General features: G+C 39.4%; 1 protein-coding gene across 2 annotated transcripts in view; it reads right to left on the reverse strand.

Moving 5' to 3' along the window:
• Nucleotides 1–5866: 5866 nt before the first annotated feature.
• Nucleotides 5867–20084, reverse strand: part of RABGAP1 (RAB GTPase activating protein 1) — a 75681-nt gene continuing 61463 nt past the window's right edge. For both annotated transcript variants that reach the window (XM_052814235.1, XM_052814237.1), the window contains exons 18-26: nucleotides 19519–19560; nucleotides 19046–19174; nucleotides 14603–14695; nucleotides 13485–13595; nucleotides 10581–10685; nucleotides 10007–10090; nucleotides 9150–9221; nucleotides 8397–8594; nucleotides 5867–7595 (exon numbers count right to left, since the gene is read on the reverse strand). In XM_052814235.1, coding sequence (XP_052670195.1) covers nucleotides 7473–7595; nucleotides 8397–8594; nucleotides 9150–9221; nucleotides 10007–10090; nucleotides 10581–10685; nucleotides 13485–13595; nucleotides 14603–14695; nucleotides 19046–19174; nucleotides 19519–19560 — 957 coding nt within the window. In that variant the 3' untranslated portion in view covers nucleotides 5867–7472. The remainder of the gene's footprint in view (nucleotides 7596–8396; nucleotides 8595–9149; nucleotides 9222–10006; nucleotides 10091–10580; nucleotides 10686–13484; nucleotides 13596–14602; nucleotides 14696–19045; nucleotides 19175–19518; nucleotides 19561–20084) is intronic.

Below are 20084 nucleotides of genomic sequence, written 5' to 3' on the forward strand. Positions count from 1 at the left end.
GAGGTTTTTGCTAATGCTGGGCAGCTACTGTCATTAGATTCCTTGGAAAACTCCAGGCTTAGTGATTTGAACTTTTCTCAACAATTCATTCAAACAAGCAACAGTCTATTAAGTTTAGTAACAAGGGTCAGCATGCTGAAAGCAGAAGGTTTTCATGAATGTGTCTCCCAGATCCAGCTGTGCCAAAGTAATAGGTCCCTGTCCCTGGTAGCTTTGTCACTGTCATCCTCCCAGACACTATCATGACCATCGACTTCCTAGCTGTGCAGTTCATGAAACTGCTCCCAGCCTCTACCAGGCAAAATCAGCTGGGTCAGTTTAAGCAGTTTTGTTGCTGGTCTGAACTAACCACTGCTCATTTTCTAACAAGAAAATTATAAAATACTACCAACTGCTCTGCCAGCAAATCGGTGAGAGTCATTATTCTAACAGCCCACAGCAACTGGCATCCGAGGGCAAACACCTCTGATGTCAGCACTGCATCTGGAAGACAGCATCTATCCAGAATGCTAGAATATGCTCCTCTTTCTTTCATCCCAAAGCAAGGGAAAATCGTAAACACAAAATAAACTGTGAAGCATATCTGGAACACATATTTCGTTCAGAGCAGTGTGTCGTGTGTCATCTACATCTAGTTCGCAAGACCTTTTAGGACAGAGCCTATGGCACACCATTCTCTTAGAAAAAGCTCAATCAGCAATAGCATATCTCCAAAAAACCAGCTGGCATCTTTCCTACATCACCTACCTACAGAACATCAAGCTCCTGGCACAGTTATCACAAAAACCTTTCACTACAAAATGTGAAAAGCAGCATTAAAACACCAGAGTTATCTACAGCAAAAAGAAGAGTCATAAGAACAGTGTTACAGGATGTCTTTACTGCAAAACCATTTTAAGATACTCAAGTTAATCCTACTGGATTGAGTAGAGCCTAAGTGTACATTAAAACTTTACTGCTCTGTCCCTACTCTTGCAAACTAAGGATTTGACTCCATAGCAAATGACCATCAGGCTGGCTGCAGATCGGCCCCCTCTCACGCTAGCACTGGTATGCCTGGGTGAGTGTTGTCACCAGGAAGCCAGTAGGAATGTTCAGTTGGGAGCGAAGGACTGACCTTTTAGTGCAGTCTGATCATTCTATCAGTTCTACCACACTGTAAACCTGCACCTAGTGAGATGGAACATACTCATCAGAGGGTGTGCTTTTCAGCAAAACTGAAGGTTTAGGTCTTGTAGAGTTAATCATTAGACAAGCAGAAACTCAGCACAGATTTGAGTGTCCTAAGGCAAAAAAATCAAATAAATGAAAAGTACAGCACGAGAAATGCACCTGCAAGAAAGCACCTGCAAGTGTTTCTTTACCTCTTCTCTGACATATGTAGAATTAATACGACATGCCAAGCAGACTCAATAATACATGCAGTAAGGATAAGACAGTACAAAGAGAAATATTATCTTGAAATCTGCATTTCTGGCTGGATGCTATTTGGCATGCTGACAGATTCTGTCTTTATTAGTTCATTGCTTGAATTACCTAATTGCTGAATTTTATTAAAATAGATTTTAGCTCCCTAAAAGTATAGAGAAAATTCAACTTAACATTAAAAATCATGCAACAAAAATGATGTCTGTTAAGAACCTTGCTATTTAACATTGCTCTTTTAGAAGTCTTGCAGGGTCCAGGACTTTAACGGGGCCATCTGCGGCAGTTTCATTTATGTCAATTTGGGCCAAACCCTGTAATATAATTACTCCATTAAAAATACAAGATATTTCACAAAATTGGTTAGCAAACTGCTTCTGCAGTCCTCAGGGGAAGATCAGATAAATTGTATCCTTCTCCCATTACTTCGGCAACAGAAATCAGAAAAGTTCTATTTACAATAGTTTTTACCCTATATAAATATATTTGTATGCATTACATGTGTAAATGCATAAGCTATAGTAATTTTTTTCTACACACATTAGCTACTGCACAGAAATAGCTTCCTTTTACACATCTCTACAAGCATTACTTCAGTGATTCTAAGATTTACAGAAGTAGAATTTTTTTTTTCTTATTTGAGCTTTCTGTACATCCAGCATCAGCATACAACCAACATTCAAGCAGAGCCTATAACAGGGAGGAGAAAACTATGAACTGCCTTAACCTGCTCAGTAGTTAGTGATTTGATTGGCTTCTTGTGCAGGGTCTCCATGGGGAGAACAGTACAAGGCAGCCACTCATCATCAAACAGTTCAAGTGCACAGTGTTTTATTAGTTCTTACATCCTATTTCACAGCTTTCCACTTCAGGAGGCCTCAATTCACCCCTCAGCAAAGTTGGCACAAGAAAGGAACAAACCTGTCTGTGACTGTGACAAGCTGGCATGAAAATTACCCCCCCAGAATAGCAGGTGCTGATGCTACACAGGAAGAGAACTTACCACCTTCCTCAACCTGAGGGGCCTATGGTGTTGTCTGCAAAGGGCAAAAAAAAGACATGGCAATTTAAATCCCATGCAAATTAAGAGAAAATTTTACATCTTCTCCACAAAGGCTATTAACACACTACCAAGTTCAGCACAGGTTTCCCCCAAAGTATTACCAATCTCCAAAAATTAACGTTTTCTTCTAAACTTCTGCCGTCTTCCCCTGCCTTAGTACTCTCCAGACACCAGCACATGGCAGTGCAGATGCTGGGGAGAGCTCAAGGAGAGCAGCCCGTTGAGGAAATCCCCCACTGACACCACAGGCGCCGTGTGGGGAATGAGGGAACCGCCACGTTGAAAGGCCTCTGCTCCCCTCTAGACCTCAGGATCAGGGGTGGCTCGGCAGCTCTGGGCAGGCTGCTTGGGTGCCCTCACTCAGCTCCTCCCTCCCGCCCAGGCAGATCCAGCCTTTCCTCTCGCCACTGCCCTGCTCCATGGTCCCTTTCCCTCGGCGCGGTGCCCACCACCATAGCATGGTGCCTCACCTACCACGAAGCTTCCAGCAAACAAAATGGCGCCGTGGAGAGGCCGCCATGGGAGACGTCCAATGCCCGCCCCAGGAGCCACCATCTCTCAAGGGCTGCTCCTGCTGCCAATCAGCGTGCCAGCCTATCAGAGGTCACCCTGGGACCCGCGGGCTCTGCCCCCGCTCCTCAGGACGAAGGAGGGAGCCATGAGCACCACTGAGGCAGTGGCCGCCGCGGCATGGCTTCCCTGGGGTGGGGAGGTGCACCCGGCGGGGTTTTCCTCTTTGCAGCCATACAAGGAGAAGCCTGAAGAATTCGGGGTGCTCCGCACTGCCCCTCCGCAACTAAATCTATCTCAGGCAATCATCTGCATGTTAAACTTCAAAGTCAGCTCAGTTCCACTCATCTTGTGTGAGAAAACACTTGACTTTCAATGTTCCACCCACATCAGGCAACAAATATGGTTTCTTAACAGGGGCAATCATGCTATTCTCACAGTCCTTGCTTTTGGACCATTCCTTTAACTGGACTGCAGCTGTGTGGCCAGATTATCCAAAGAAAAACCTTCAGTACACGATTACACTTTGTCCTATTTCATTAGCATGCAGAAAATGCAGCAAAATCAAATCCTCATTCCTCAAAGTCATTATGGACGTGCAGCAGTAAATTCTAGCAAAATTCTGAAGGTTTTTTGTATGCAGCGTCCTTGACTGCCTTTGGTAATACAGAAGGACTAACACTGCACAATAAAAAAAAAAGGGGGGCAGGGGGGGAAAGGAAAAACTAAAATAGAAAGCAATCCTCACTGTGCACACAGATGCCACATTTTTGGGGTTGTTTGTTTGTTTGTTTTTGGGTTTTTTTTTTTTTTATTTAAGAAGGATTTTCAGTTTAGTTAGTTGGCTTGCACTAGCTTCCTTGCTCAATCAGGGCACCAGGCACGTGGCTGGGGTAAGCTGCTTGCCCCACAGCACCATCCCCTCTCCCACCGAGGGCTGAAAAACCTCGCCGGATTAAACTCTTACATTAGGCACCTCTGTGAAGTGTCTAAAGTTAGGCTGGATGAACACAAGCCAAGCTGTTGGAACAGATGGAGTGAAATCCTCCTCTTGATAACAGGAACTTTATATCACTGCCATGGATAAGAAGGGCAGCTAAAAAAAGTCAGGGAGGTAGTTATATAAATTTCAAGAAGGCTTACCAGCAATGCTTAAAGGTAAAACTTTCTCATAGATCTTGAATATCCACTTCCAGCTGCAGACCCTGAGCAGCCAAGAAGTTCTGCAACAAAAATGAGATCGTAACACTAGAGCTACCACAGTACGAGACCATAGGAACTTAATGATGCAGCAGAAACATGCAAAGCATTAGGAAGTTGGAGCCTGGAGCACAAGAGACTTAAAACCCAGCATCAGCAGAGTGGCACTTACCTTGAGTTCAGTGCACAAAACCAGCTGAGAGGCATATGTGAACAGAAAGGTGATTGACTAACAGCAAATAACTAACCATCTTATTAACGCCAAAAAAATGCTACCAAATACACTCATTCTTTTTCGCTTACAGGTCTGTAAAATACTTGTGCTTATAGAAGGTCTGACTCAGGGTCTTTTTTTTTTTTTTTTTTTTTTGCCTTGCTTTTTCATAGTCTTGAGCATCTGCAATTTCATCTTCCTCATCTTAAAAATGACCTGCTTCCTTGTGTTTCACATGTAATTGCGCTTCAAAAGATGTGTGTCTCAACACAGGATCCATTTTTCTTAATTAGCTGTGGATATTTTAGATGGAGTCAGATGTGCAATACATTGGAAATACTTATTTTTGAGCATCAAAATTCTTCAGGTAGATATCTAAAATAATCCATAATGACTGGAAACTGGCTATAAAATGTTTTGTATAAAATGCTGTGAAGCAATTCGTTTCTCATTATGTATGTTCCATGTCCATGCTAAAATGGGGAGTATACGCTGCATGCAATGTTGAGGTAATGTTTACTTAGAGAATGGAAGAGATCTGAAAAATAAAGCAACTTTTCCCCTCCCTTCAAGTACCTCATTTTTGGAGGAAAGGGGAAAGTACACTATTACACTATTTCCCAGTCCCTTTGGGGAAGACAAGTGGATGAAGTGCTTTGGACTTGGGTTGTTTCTTCCTCTCCCCTATTTACGTTCAAACTTTCTCCAAAAGTTGTCATTATTGAGAAATGGCCAAGCTGAAGTTACCAAGGGATGCACCTCTGTGAAAGACAAAGCAGCAAAGACTACACACAACCTTATAGTGCCATTCTCTTAAAGCAGAAGTATGGTTAGAAAAGTGACAGCATGATAACAGCCTCCTAGAGCAGGGCTGCTTTCGGAGTCACCTTTAGTCATTTTGGTGACAAAAATACATTTTTACTCCTTGTTATCTCTGCAGAACACACACAGCTAGGGGAGCCTGCGCTGCACTGTGACCCAATTAGTGCAGTCATCCAGTCGCACAGCTAAACCCTACATTCAGCTATGACAAGAAAATCCTAGTGAAGATGACGTGAACAGCACTTGACCCCACAGAATTTGTTACTGATGATGATAAGCAGAGCTAGCCTACATTTATTTTGCAGATCCAAGCAGAATTTGGAGGGCCATGGAAAAAAATGTTATAAATTGGAGATGTTTGAGAGATACTGAGTCCCAAGCTTCAAGCTGCACAAGGTCATTTTTGCAGTTTCTTTTTTTCAAAGCAAACCCTAGATTTTATTATATAAAGCAGTGTTGGCAACACTCAGAATATGCAGTCTTTTTTAGCAAAGCCCTTTGCAGCATGACCATAGTTTCAGTCTTAGAGAACCTTGCAGATGCTACTGCTTCTACTTTAAGAAGAGAATTAGTTTTATATTGCAAAATATTTAATTAATTTCCTGTTAAAATGAAATGAAACAACAAAATAGTTATACAATTTTACTAGTTTATATTTCAATTCATAAAGTATACACACTGCAACTATGCTACCACAATGTCCACGCATCTAATATTGATGGAGTTACAGGTTGGTTTTTTTTTTTTGGTATTAAACAATAGAGATAATGTATGCAGTTAAGGAAAAAAGCTTGGACATAGCATGTTCTATTCCGTAGTTACAGAGTACATTAGCTAGCATTAGTACAGTAAACAAGAAAAAGGTAGAAATACAAAATAAACCAAATATCTTTATATACAAACCAGTGCCTCTTATTGTTACCAGCTTATACTCACACTGCACACAAAATTTATCCACTGATGCAATAGATACTTCAGCATAACACAAACCATTATAAATTAAAAAAATTACAAGGTGCAAAACTCCATTCTACAGCTTTCTGGTGAGAACTCAAGACAATCCAATGAATAAGAAATCCAAGCACGTTTAGCACCTATTAGTGCAACTGCATCGAGCATGAAAAATGACCTACACAACCTCTGAACATGTTACCAGGGAAGCGAGTTGGATAGCTATAAGATGCTTGCAGCTACACTCACGCAGTGATTTTTGCCTCATATATATCTCAGTTTATTGTTTCTTTGTCCCACTCATACCCATGTGCAAAACTAAATCCTGGAAGCTTTCTCAGAGCTTCACAGAAGGCCTGCTACAGCCGGGTAAAACCAAACAAACAAAAACAAAACAAAAAACCTGACAAAAAACAAACAAAAAGACTCAATTAAATGTCAGACCATCCACATACTTAGTACTTATTAGCAGTCCTGGTGTTGGGGATTTTAATGCTGTTGATATGTGGGTCAAACAATATGACATAGAAATGAAACGGAAATTTGCCAAGAATTCTGATTATTCTTGTCTAGCACTTAGACAAGTCTCCCAGCCTCAGGTTGTGAATTTGTTTGGCAGCCCATGCCAAAAAAGCCCAGAGTTGCATAGAATTGATTAGTAACAGAAAGAAATGCCAAACACAGAGAGATGGATGCTGCGTTTACTAAAACAAAGTGGGGTTGCTCGACAGGAATGCTGAAATCATCCCCATTCATAAAGCAAAACATGTCACCTCCTACTCTCCATATCCTACCTCTGGGGACTGCTTTCTGGCACTGATGTAGTTCTTGCTAAAGTTGTCTTTTTTTGTTGTTTGTTTTTTCCTTTTTTTTTTTTAATTTTTTTTTTACTTTGTTAGTGACACCTTTCGTTTCAAATAAAATATTAAAAAAGGTTATAACTGTAAAAAAACCTATCATATGTAAACTTAACAGTTAGGGTTTGGTAAGTTCTCGTACCTAGTCTGTGAAAAGCCTCCAGCCAGACCGCAGAATGGAGTGTTTCTCTGAAGAGCTTCAATCTAGCTACATCACCTGTTAAATATCAGTAGTATGAAGTTCCCATGTCTAGCAATAAAACCTTTCTTGTGTTTCCATCCTCTTTATCACTGACCTATTGAAATCCTGACATGCTGTGTTTCTATTTTATTTACACTCTGGTCCTCTCATGTCACAGAATTAAACATCTGGCCAAGGAAGGCAACAAAAGGTGTTGTGTTAAGAAGGTGTGTTTGACAGAACTGCTTTTCAACAAGTCTCTTTTCCTTGGACTCCAGTCACTGTTTTTATAGAGCTTATTGTTCTGTTGAACCACGTTTTCTTTGCAGCTTGTACTTCGTTCAATGCCAGACCCAAATGGTGCTCCAAATCCTGCAAACAGAAGAGTAATTTCATTAACTTGTTATGTATTTGCAGCACAAGGTTATATGAGTTAAACTTAGAAGCCCCCAGGACATCTACAATCTCTTGGCCACTTTAGAAGTTAAACAAGTCTTACATAAATTAAAAGTAGCACAACAAGCTGATGAAGGAAAAAAAAAAAAGCTTTGAAAAGCAAAACAAGACTTGTGTCATTGCCCTCAGTGAAACATTCAGCTTTCTTCAGTACATCCAAACCCTTTAATTCTTTCCTATCTGAGAAGGAGCTATTCCCACAGAAAGCAGGCTTTCTACTAACTAATTTTACCTTTCTGTGAACAAGAAGCACTGACATACCAGTTTTAGGCTAAAAGAACAATGTTGTCATATTTTACACAATTACCTCAAATACCTGGAGTGCTTTCCAATCATGTTTTCAGAAACATGTCTAACATTTGTCACATGTTACTTCTTCATTTAACATTGATTGTGAGATAAAGAAATGCATGATTCAGTACTTTGTCAGAGCTTGGATTTCTTCCAAGAAGTTGCAGAAGATCAGTCAGTAAGTACTGCACTGCAGCCAGGCAGCTGTCTGGAAGTTGTAGTAGCTGGTAAATACAGTTCATGCAATTCCAATTATTTTGTCTGCATACACTAATTTTCAGACCCAATGTTTGGTTAAATAACCCATGCAGGAAATAGCAGGTTACAGTTTCAACCAACAGGATCTGTTTCAATCCCTCTACAACACACTTTTCTAGGAATGCAGACATACCATAGAGACTACAAAATGAACCTCCAAAGCATTACCTGTATTTTACATTCCGCCTCCACAAGCTGCAACTTGGTCTGGGCCAGCTCAAGCTCCATTTCCCTCAGCTGGTTTTTCAGCGTTTCCTTCTCCTCATCTGTGTCCTCATCTGAACCGTCCTTGGCAGAACTAGCAACCTTCACACGGCCTTCTTTATTGAAGAACTCCCGGCAATGCTCACAGTCATCCACTTTTTGCTAAAGTAAATACCTGATTGTGAATGCTTGCATTGAAGTGCTGGTGATGTGATCAAAGCCTTTTCCTGCCTCTGCTCTGGAAGAGCAGCACAACACGAGAGGGACCACTAATGACTTGCAAACTCAGGAACTTTTGGGGAAGCACAGCCAAGCAGGAACTCCTGCCACCCCCAGATTTATGGGCTCTGGAAACGCTGCTGTATTTTTGGTAACACTGTATTGCTACAATAATGGGCTCTGTACTGCCTACATGTTACTTTATGGTAAAAGACAGTGAGAGAAATCTCTTCCAGAAAAAAAAAGACCCCTCAAAAAAATTAACAGCTATTATTGCCCAGCATCAACATTAGTTTGTAACCAATATAGCATGGGAGAGAGCTGACAGTTACTCATCCCTTCTCCAAGCTCTCCCTCTTAAAATCTTCTTTCCAAAACTGTAGGTCACTAAGGAACTCTCTTTCAGCCACCATTTTAGTAATGAAATAAGTATGTGCTTTCTGTTATGATTTTGCTAAGAGATTTAAACGTAGACTGTGGATCTATCTGGTCTCTTACCCGTATTTTCTCAATTTCAGCTTTATTTGCTGTTTGTTGCTTTTCCAGTCGCTCACTCAGCTGGGAACAAATCTGACAAGCAAAATTATGTTACCAGACCATTTATAAATGTAAATTTCCTCCCAAATGAATGCTAAAGCACAAATAAATGCTACAGGAATACTAACATGGATAGTCTGAGGGCTCTTAGAAAGCCAGGAAAATTGGGATGCTGCATTAAGTTGTCTCGTTGTACATATTCTCATTCTCTACAGATTCTTCTATGCCCACAGGAAAAGGTGCAGTTTCAACATAAGTAAATAGCAGTTTGGCCTTGCTAAAGGAGCCAGAAAAGGTTAGGAATAGCATGGCTCTTTTTGTTGCATGATGCAGACTTAAGAATGTTTTGAAGGTTATGGGCCCACTAAAAAGATACACGAATTTGCTCCCTTGATACCTTATGATCAGGAGCTTGAATTCCAAAGCATAATCTTTGAAAGGAAAAAGGCATCTTATTTATTTCTGAACTGCAGTTACCATTCGATTGAAGAAGGGAAGCTGGGAGAGGATGTTTTTTTTGGAATGAGGTGAACCTTTGATATACAAAAGCCCACCTGAACAACGTTAGGCTGTAACTGTGGCTGTGGTGACTGATGACCTACAAATACCTACATCAGGGGCAAACAGAACTGACCACCAAGCATCAAGATCTCAGCAAAAGAAAATGCAAAACCAACCACATGCTTCCCATTTAAAATAGCTAAAATGTCTCCTCAAATGCATGACACAGATTACACTTATTTCTAATAATCTCCTAAAATACCTGAGAAAGTCTTGCAATTTGATAGCAAACCACATCATCATTAAGTTGTACTGACCTGTTTGTAGTCACCAATAATAGAGCTGTTCTTTTTGATCTCTGACTCTGCCTTATCTAGTTCCCTACGACACATTTCCTTCAGCTGCAGAAAAAAGAAAGGAAAGGGTTTATATATTTGTACAGTCTGAAAAATAACCAGGCAGTATTTCCTCCTTCTCCTTAACCTCACTGTTATACTCTACACCAGGGAACAATGGTCTAGCTCAGCTCCATGCAGACAAGGAAAAGCCGGACTTTGGTGGCCATCATTGTTAGAAAAATTGACTAGCTAAGAGAAGAAGAAAGTATTTAAGAAACATGCTGACAGCTGAAGTCCTATACTGCCTCTCTGTGCAGCAATCTCTGGCACAGTCTGTGCCTTTGTGACTTCAACTTAAAAATTCACTACCCTGTGAAGCACCTGGCAGGAAAGCAAAGAATTCTGCTTTGCTGACGTCCTTTACGCTACAGAAGAAGGACAAACATTACTTAGGACATTAAGCCCTTCCCACACTTGCCACTTTTTTTTTTTTTTTTTTTTTTTTAATTTCTGTACTGCATAGATATGTGAAAGTGCCAGAAATGCCCCTAACCTGAGCTGATTCTTCTTCTAGGCGCCTCTTTTCTTCTTCTGCATCAATCAACTTCTGTTTGGTCATTAGCAGTTCTTTATTCAGAGCATCTGCCTTTTCCTCCGCCTGAAACACAAAGAGCAGAGTACAGCACTGAAGAGAAGCTTTCTTGCTGTGCTGATGCTGCTGGGCAGCCATGGGCACCGGATCCAGTAGGACACAGCCAAGATTGCAGTCTTTTCATTCTCCTTAATAAGGGTCTGTTCATTGTTATTAACAACAACAAAACTTTATTCTGAAAATTATTTTTCTAAAAATTACCATCTGCAATGTCAAATCAGAAACAAATCACAATTAACAAAGTATACCACTACACTCCATCACTCCAAAACTCCTCCTTGAACTCAGTGATTAGTTTTAGCAAAACTGGAGTAGGGATTGTTCCAAAGAAATCCAATAACAGAAATAAGTTTTGTTTTCTCATCCAGACTGGAAGTTGACCAATACGTTTGGAGGACAACAAAAGGCACAGAACAGCTCACAATGTGCAAGATCAATAAAAGACTATAACTAGCTTAGACCTAAGTTCAATTTGCAAACATTCAACCGTGCAGTGAAAAGAGAATTAATGAAAAATGCCTCTAGGCCATTTAAAAAAGCCCCAGAACTCTGTGACACCTACCAATGGATGTGACACCATCTTTATTACATGACCCAGAAAATGCTGCATGAAAAAAACTTAGCTGCCAAAGCAAACATGAGTCAGACCCCTCTCCTTTCCTCCTTAAAGAGAAGAGATGTCCTACCAGAAACCATACAATACTTTTTTACTGCAGTTTTTTAAGAATAAAGATGTATTGTTGAAAAATCTTGGGTGCTTTATAAACCACTAAAAACTCTCTCTGGAAAGTTAAGACACCTTTTCCTGTCTTATACACAGCAATGCAGTACTTCCCAATAGGTGTATGAATTCTACATAAAAATAGATCAATAATTCAACTGATATATAAATCTTCAGAAAGTAGCTGTACCAATTCCCTTCAAAGGAAGAAAATCAAAAAGTGAATTTTAGTCCCTTGAAGTCCTGCTGATCCTTTAAAACAGATGGCAAAGGCAAAAAGAACACCTTTTCATTATACATGGTTTTTAAGCTGTTTTAAAGTTAAAGAAAACTAGGATGTGGGAGTCCAACAACAGCAGAAAAATGAATCCTATTTTCTGGCCTAGTGCAAAGGATATTAAGGAAATTCTTGTATTTCCAAATGCTTTGCTTTGATCTTTAGGTTGCAAGATTTCATACATGCCATGAAGGTATTAGAAAAGGTGCGTTACACAATGTCCTTTGGTACTTTTCTTTCAGGACGTCTGGCTAGTAGAATGAAACTTATCATTTCAGGATCCAATTAGAAGAATTAATCAGGGTCCTAAAGTAGGATCAAACCTACCTATCTCCTCCTGGGGGATAACCCAAATGCTGCCAATATCATTTACCATCTTTGAAGGCATGACTATTATATATCCAAGGAGGCGACTCAAAAGATTTTGCTTAATTTTGTTCCTCTCCCAGCTCTCCATTTAAACGAATCAATGTAAAAGCATAACTGTGTCTCACACAGGCTCAAGCAGCCACAAACAACAGTTAATAGCTGATACAAAAAGCTTCTTCAGTACATTTTTTGCTGGAGTCCAACCCCTGAGTGCAACCACTGGGCAGTCTGCATAGCCTTCTATGAGCTATCTTTAATGAGGTGAAAAAGCATAGGTAACAGGAAGTGAACATACCAATGCATCGTGAAAACTCTGCTTCTAGAACATAATTCTATGATTCACAGATTTTAACACTAAAGAGCAGTAGATGTAATAAACTTGAAAGTCATAAACCAAACCTCATTAAGAGCAACATTCACCCATTAGCATCAACATCTACTATGAATATTTTTCCAACAGCAAGGTTCCAAGAGACCGTGGGAAACCTTAAATTCTCTGAAGCAGATAAGCTGAAACATTTTAAAGCCTGTCAACTCCTGCACTGTATGATTTTCAAAAGTCATTTTCCTTTGAGATTTGAGAAATGCATTTATCTTGGTACAGAACAAGAATGGCAAAACATGAGCACTTGAACTCTTCCCCTCATCTCCCCAAGCAGATAGACTAAATGCGTTCTAGCCTACCATGTGCACTACAAATGCCAGTATCTTTCTGTCTCTGCATGTCCTGTAAAAAAAAGCATATCCTAATAATATCTCCCAAACATGAGTATGTAAAGAAGGGAATGGGACAGCAAGCTTAAAAAAAAAAAATTCTGTAACACAAAGAGAACCGCAAATTTCCTCCTGAGAACTCTACCGATATGGGAAACAACCCAGGATGATGAGTTCACATGGGCACATTTCAACAAGCCAAATGGAAACCACAATAACATTTTCAGAGTTGCCTAACGTACCTGACATCTGATTCCACTGAGAGCCAGACAGACTCAGACTTTCAAGTTTATTAGGCACTTTGCAGAAGCCTGTCTGCTGTGAAGTCTTATTCATAAGAATACTAGTTGAAGGAAAACAAAATATGGCATCCATGTTATTATCTCTGTGACAATTCAAAGACTTGACTTAGCTCCTGGTAGACATTCTTTTAATATACATAGAGAAGAAAGCAACTACTCAAGTACAGGCTCAGAACCTTTCCTCTCCCTCAAATTACTCTGAATGCTTTTCAGAGTAACTAGTATTTCAGTCACCTGTCCTGTTTCCCGTGGACCTCTGACACAGGCCTATATATCATCAGCCTGCAATAAGGACATGGAGGGAAGAATCCTATCCCACTCAAATGAAAAATACTCTATGTATCTCCTCTCCGATGAGAGGAGTAATGAGGAATTAGCCCTAGTACCTTGTCTCCACTGGACAGCATAAAGACATGTCTTACATTGTCTAAATCTTTTCGCAGAGCAATCTTGCTGGTCACCAGTTCATGTGCAAGATCATCATTTTCTTGCTCAAGCCTCATGTTTGCTTCTTGTAGGCGCCGGTTCTCACGCTGTGGGAAACAAAACAAAAGAAATCAAAAAAAAGGTCTTCCCAGCTGTTTGTCTATAAAACACAGTGCTTACTGTGCCTAAGCACAAATGCCTACCTTAAATCTTAAGTATGCAAAGACAACTCTACCTGCATGAAATTCAATGAGGACAAAACTAGCTAGCCATATTGTAAATATAAAATAAAAGTAAATAAAATATTAGCCTTAAGAAGAAACCATGTATAAATAACTCTGCTCAGCTATTACTTGTTGAGCTACAGAAATGTTTTTGAACACTGCAATAGTAGGGGTGTCATTCTGCCATCAATACCTTGCCAGGAGGTTCCTACAAGTACTGATTTTCTTGGCGCAAAATAGAATTTGTATGCTGGAAACAGGTGAGAGAGAGGAGGATCATGGGAAAACCACTCTATTTTCTCCCTCCTGTTACAACTCCCAGCACACAGACAGAATTAAAGAAAGTTTACATAAAACTCTTCAGCTTAAAATATATAAATTTGTGTGTGTGTTATTGTGTTATGTATACACATACATAATTTTACACATAAAATTTGTTTGTCTATTATACTTACATGATAAATAAAATATTTATAAAAATATATACTCACCATACCATACATCATTTGAAATTAGGGAGAGGAGTGAAGGCAGGATTATAATCAATGGAAGGCAGAGTTATAATCAATTGGGCATTTTCCTTCTCTTCATGGCTTTTGGTGCAATCAGCATGTTACACAAGTGCTAGAAACAGGCTCTAGTGAAACAGTTGTATAAGCCCAAATATAAATTCGTACTATTCCTTTTTTCATCATGAAGCTGGGCTCACAACAACCCCATCCTGATTAACATTGCCAATATATAGAGATTGACTTCATGTTCATGTAGCTGATTCCCCTGTTGTACCCAGACTGGTCACAAAGGAAAAACAGCTCAAAGAAAAATGAGTCGAAGTAGGAACTTCCTGCAGGTACTGTATGTTAAATCAGACTGGAGTAGGGAAGCATTACCTCATATCTTTCTATAGGATCCTCCTGTTGAGCTTGCTGCTCTCTCATGGTATGATATTCCTTTTCATATTTCTTCAGCTTCTTTTGGCTAATCTAAATTAAAGCAGCCCATTAGTTCCTGCCCAGAACATCAATAAAAGAACACAATTCACAAAGGGTTATGGTACAAGCTTTAGGCAACTCCTGCCTTCTACAAAACACAGCTAATATCTTCACTCAGTTTTGAGTATCAAACCCTCAGAAATGGTCAAAAATTCTATTCCACATAATGACAGAAGCATCCCTTCCTCTTATCCTTTTGTGGAACATAGAAAAGTTTTTGAAAGGCATCCACAGGAGCATCCTACCTGAGTTTTCCTTGGTGCTGCGCAGGTATTTGATGCTCCAAATACTACAGTGGCTTAGCATAACAGATTGCCTCGAAACCCGCAAGATGCGTTTAATTTTTGAACTAGCATGACGCTGAGGTTTCTTCAGCTGCTTTTTCAGCTGTAACATTTATCATCATGCAGAAGTATTTGGTTTACTTTACATGAGACTGCAAATGCTGAAAGGGCAAGTGCAGGCTCAGCTGACATTTCTGCTAGTGTCACTCAAGCTCAGTAGAAAACAGTCCAGTCCCAGAGTTGCCTAGGTGTCTTGACAAGCAGCAACAACTCAGAAGCACGTATGCTCTGTCCCCTGCTGCTCTGGGATTCGGAAGGCTGGAATTCTGTCCACGGCTTTGACAGACACACAACACTAGGGAAGTGACCCTCTCAGGGTCCCAGATTCCCCTTCTGTGAGAAGGGAGAGAAAGGTGGTGTTGAATTCAATATTTTGTGCACAGTGTTCAAGTCCTACAGGGACAGAGAACACAAGAGAACCTGTATAACAGATCCTGACCAGCATCTTTCCTCGTGTCACCTGTCAACTGTACCACATGCTACAATGGTTTAGCAACACAGACCATGCCAAGACCACTGCAAGTGTTTCACATGCAAGTTAGTATGCATCTAAATTTAATCTCTAGTATTAAAAGTTGCTGCTGAACCTTTATTATTATTTCAGTAAACCAAATAAATTAAAAAGTTATGGCTATGTTTTCCTCTTTAAAAAAAAGCCTTGTCTGAGAAACATGTTAAACAAATATTACATGCCTAAATGACAAGCAGAATGGAAAACATGTTTAGTTTCTCTTATCTTTGGTTTTATCATTAACAATCTTACTTAAAATGAACTGTAGAAAACTGGTAGCTAGGCTCCCTCTAGTGAGAGCTGCACAGAAGCATTTCACCGTACTTCAGCTGACATTTTTTTGGAGATGCCAGCCCATTTATCTGGAGTCAGTCCAGCCATATCACAACTGCAGAAGTTATTCTTAAGAAGCACTCCAGACAACACCCAGAGTATTAACCCTTTACTGACAATGAAGCCAGTATCTTGAGTTGATTATTCCACTGCTCTGCCCCAGCTCAAACACCTGCCCAAAGTATTGGGTTTCATACACCAAATCGCAAGCTATGTGAAGGTTTGATCTTGAGAAGTGAGGCATCCAGCCCCATGAGACAAAAGGAAGGAAGGCACACCATTGTATTTTCACCTTCTACTTTTCCAAGTGCATTAAACCAGTTTTGCCTTTAGATACCAACAATGAGGTGATCCTGAGAAGATTTGCTGTTGTCACTGATTCTGGACATTGGAGCCCTCGAGAGAACCATGCCCTGGGGAAGTCAGCAAGGCCTTCGGGTTTGCATGGTGATAGAAAGCAGAAATGAACACTGAAGTCCCACCACAGTTTTTCAGGGGCACAGGAGGCAGCAGCAACTCTGTTAACATTTGACAGCCACATTGAGGAGTGACTTTAAGAATCTAGTGTTGTCTCAAGATGATCATTTACTGACCTCCTTTCCAGCAGAATGCTGTTGTAATCACAATGCCTTAGCCAGGCTACTTTTTCCTTCCTATAAATGATTTATTTTGACATCAGGCACTTTTCTGCTCAAAAACACTTCCAGATACAGAGCCGGAGATTTCTACTGACAGCAAAGGACTTCTATTTTAGGTCAAAGAAAGCAATTATGTGCAGCACTCCCATCAGGGGCACCACACATGGATGTGATATAGAAGTGTTCAGCATCTGTGCAGAGCCTAGTCATGCAGTCTGTACTTTCTCCATAAACTCCCATTTAATCCCACCAAAACCACACAGCACTCAAGGAAGCAGTGGACAACCTTGCCGCGTACTGCTCAGAGAAGACTGTTTGCTTTAACTACTTCACACAGCACTGGGAATGCAGTGAATTTTGACAGAGTAGGAAGAGGAACAAGTTGTTATTCAGAAACTTGAAAGGCAAATGCACTCATTACATGTGATCTTAACCAGATGCAAGTGCAATGTCTAATCTGTGGCTAATGTTAAACAATTGGAGAGCTAAAATAGCTTACTTTATTCTTTATTATTCTGTAATTTCTATACTAGTTTCATACAAGATATGCTTGAACTCTGTGCGGAATACTGTTATGCGTACTGCTACTACACCAGGAGTACAAGATGCCTTGAACGTTAACATACTAGGGAAGTTGTGTGCTTATGCACTGATGCTACAAAGAATTCCTCTAGTGAATTTTAAGGAAAACGGATACTTTGAGCCATACCAGTGTATTTGACTAAAAATTAATCTACGTGAAACTGTAACAAAAGAATCACAGCTTCCTTAAAATACACTAAATAAATTATCAAAATTCCATTTTAGAACTCAATCCTCTATAAAGAAGAATCAATAATTTCCTATCTCTTAACTTTTTTCAGAAATTTAACTTTAAGGTCTTATTCCAAAGTGCTCATATAAAGCTTTAGTTACAGTATTTACTGATTAAAAAAGCAATTGACTTTCAGCTGTAAGGTAATGCAATATTTGCTATATATATCTAAAGTCTTAATGTCAAAGGCTAGAACTTTCATTTCATATAGTCATATTTAAGAAATAGGGCTTAGTGGGCAATTGAAATCTAAAAAAACCCACCATCAAGCAAAAAAAACCCAACACTCCACTGTTTACCTCAGTAGTTCAAACATACAGGAGAGCTCAGAGAGCTCTCTGAATAAATTCTATGAAGAAAACAGGAATTACTGAGATTAATTCATTTACAGGAAAACATTTCTCCAGTACACACTGAACTCTAGTTGCTATGTTTCTATTCTATTCAGAAGAAGGCTCCTATAAGGACCAGAGATGACATTTTACTGTGATACATAGTTTCTGTTATGTAAGTCAGAAGTCTAATTATCATCAGTATTTCCTAAACATTGACTGTATGAACAGTTAATCAATGATTTGTGGGAGAAGTCAAATGGCTGTGACAACCACATTAAAAGACAGTCTAGATGAGCTTGCTAGCCTCAAAACACCTTCGCAGAAAGCACTAGGTCCTTACAAAAGATTCATGTTCAGAAACATCTGCACACCAAACACTGTACAGTATGTCAGAGCCCTACTTCCAACCAGAGCGTCTCAGCACTTGTTTCCAGTACCCAAATGAAAAGCCAAGAAGGAAGCCAATACTGCAAACCTCCTACATGGGCTGCTCACGAAAAACAATGCTTTTTTGCATTATTAAAAAACTAACTGTGGCAGCTCTAGACAACATACAACCCAGCCAGCACTTTGTTGAATTTCATATAAAGTAGACCCTCTTTAGACTACAAAGATCATAACAGATTAACCTGTTATTGTCAGCTACCTACAGTACAAGTGAAATAGTCTTGCATGGGAAATTAACATAAAATGCTTTTTAAAAAAAAAAAAAAAAGGGGGGGGGGGGGCATACATCCCTCACCATAAAACAATGACAAATCAAAACCTCACACAGGGAATACATAAACCTCAAGGTCATTTCCCTAGCTTGACTTCTAAGAAATTTTAAATGCCAAATCGTATTCCTTCATGTCCCTAGAAGATCTGTAAATCTATCAATGCATTTTAAATGAGCTCCCTACTGCAGTACATAAACATCACGTGCACCCACAGTTAAAAACAGCCATTTTCTGTCTGAAAATTTACATTCTGTTTCTGCATTATTTACTCTATTTTAAATGAAACCTCCGCACTACTTCTCAATGAAAGATACTACCCTGTTTGCAGCTACTATCGGAGAAAGATTTCATCAAAGAACTGCAGAGATGTCTGCAATTATTTTATATTAGAGCTATTAGTCATTTAAGGGTTTTTTTGAAGTAGTCTGATTTTCGTTAACATTGAATATTGCTTTCTGATAGCCACTCTGGTTTTGAGTTCTCCAGGTGGGCTCATATCACTTTAGAATCTTGGGGCTTTACTGTGTTTCACTGTGAAGTATCTGCAACGTATTTGCATTTGGACAAACGAGTTGCACAGTTACATGTGGAGACAGAAACTGTACCCATTAAAGATATGCTTGCAGTTGCTATCACCACATCTTTACCTTCATATTACATGCTAATTCCATCAGCTTTTTTGCATTTTCTTCTGAACGGTATCTCTTGGGCAGCTGTACACGGAAGAATTTTAAAGCCCCTTCAAAGTCAGTCAGTAACAAATCATCCTTCGTCGTCTAGAGACAAGGACAGAAAACCCAGTAACTACAAAGCAGATTTTGTACAATTACTGAATTCCCAGAGACAATAAAGCAAACAACAGTTTTGTAAAGCTCCAAGAATATAACTACTTTTTAACCTTCTGCAAATAGTGTTTGTTTCTATTTCTGCAATCTTCCATTTCCCTGCCACCCCACCCCCAAAAGCACTGTGCTGTACAGGGCATGCCAGACAACAGAACATGTAATACAGGAAGTTGTTAACTTTTCAAAAATAAGCATGATATTTTTCTAACAGGCATCTTAATTTTTTATATGGTGCATGATGATGCATAATACACAATGTAACACTGAATACTCACTTTTAATAATCCCAGTGCAACGTTAAAGATAACACTTATTCCCTAGAGAGAAAAATAATGACAAAATAAATTAATTTCGCAGTATATACAAGCCTGGATATTAATTTATTTGGTGCGTTTTGTTGTTTGTCTAGTTTCTGTGAAAAGGAGAACCAGAATACAACTGTAACCAGGTGCTATATTAAATCAAAGGCCCAGAGAATGACTTTGCAAACAACTAGGAAGGTATCTTTACTGGATATCCATTACAGATAGCAAAAACAATGTTTCAACACAGGTTTTACTATCTCCTTAGTAGTTTGAAACTCTGAAATGATGAAGGCACTGTTGTGTACTTCATTTTATTTTTTAATAACTAGTTGGTCAGCTCAAGATAATTTAATTTCATACAGCAACTTCTGAAAACACTGGATTCAAATGCAGCAAAATATACATCAATATATTAAGTTCTGGTATTAAAAATTGGGATAATTCATGTAATGAAAAAGAAAGTGACTCACTTTAGGACGGAGTCCCATGTCATCTATTTTGCCACTACTGGTTAGAAGTGTTTCATTTATATTGTC

Source organism: Harpia harpyja, chromosome 19 (genome assembly GCF_026419915.1).
Source record: "Harpia harpyja isolate bHarHar1 chromosome 19, bHarHar1 primary haplotype, whole genome shotgun sequence".
Classification (NCBI taxonomy): domain Eukaryota; kingdom Metazoa; phylum Chordata; class Aves; order Accipitriformes; family Accipitridae; genus Harpia; species Harpia harpyja.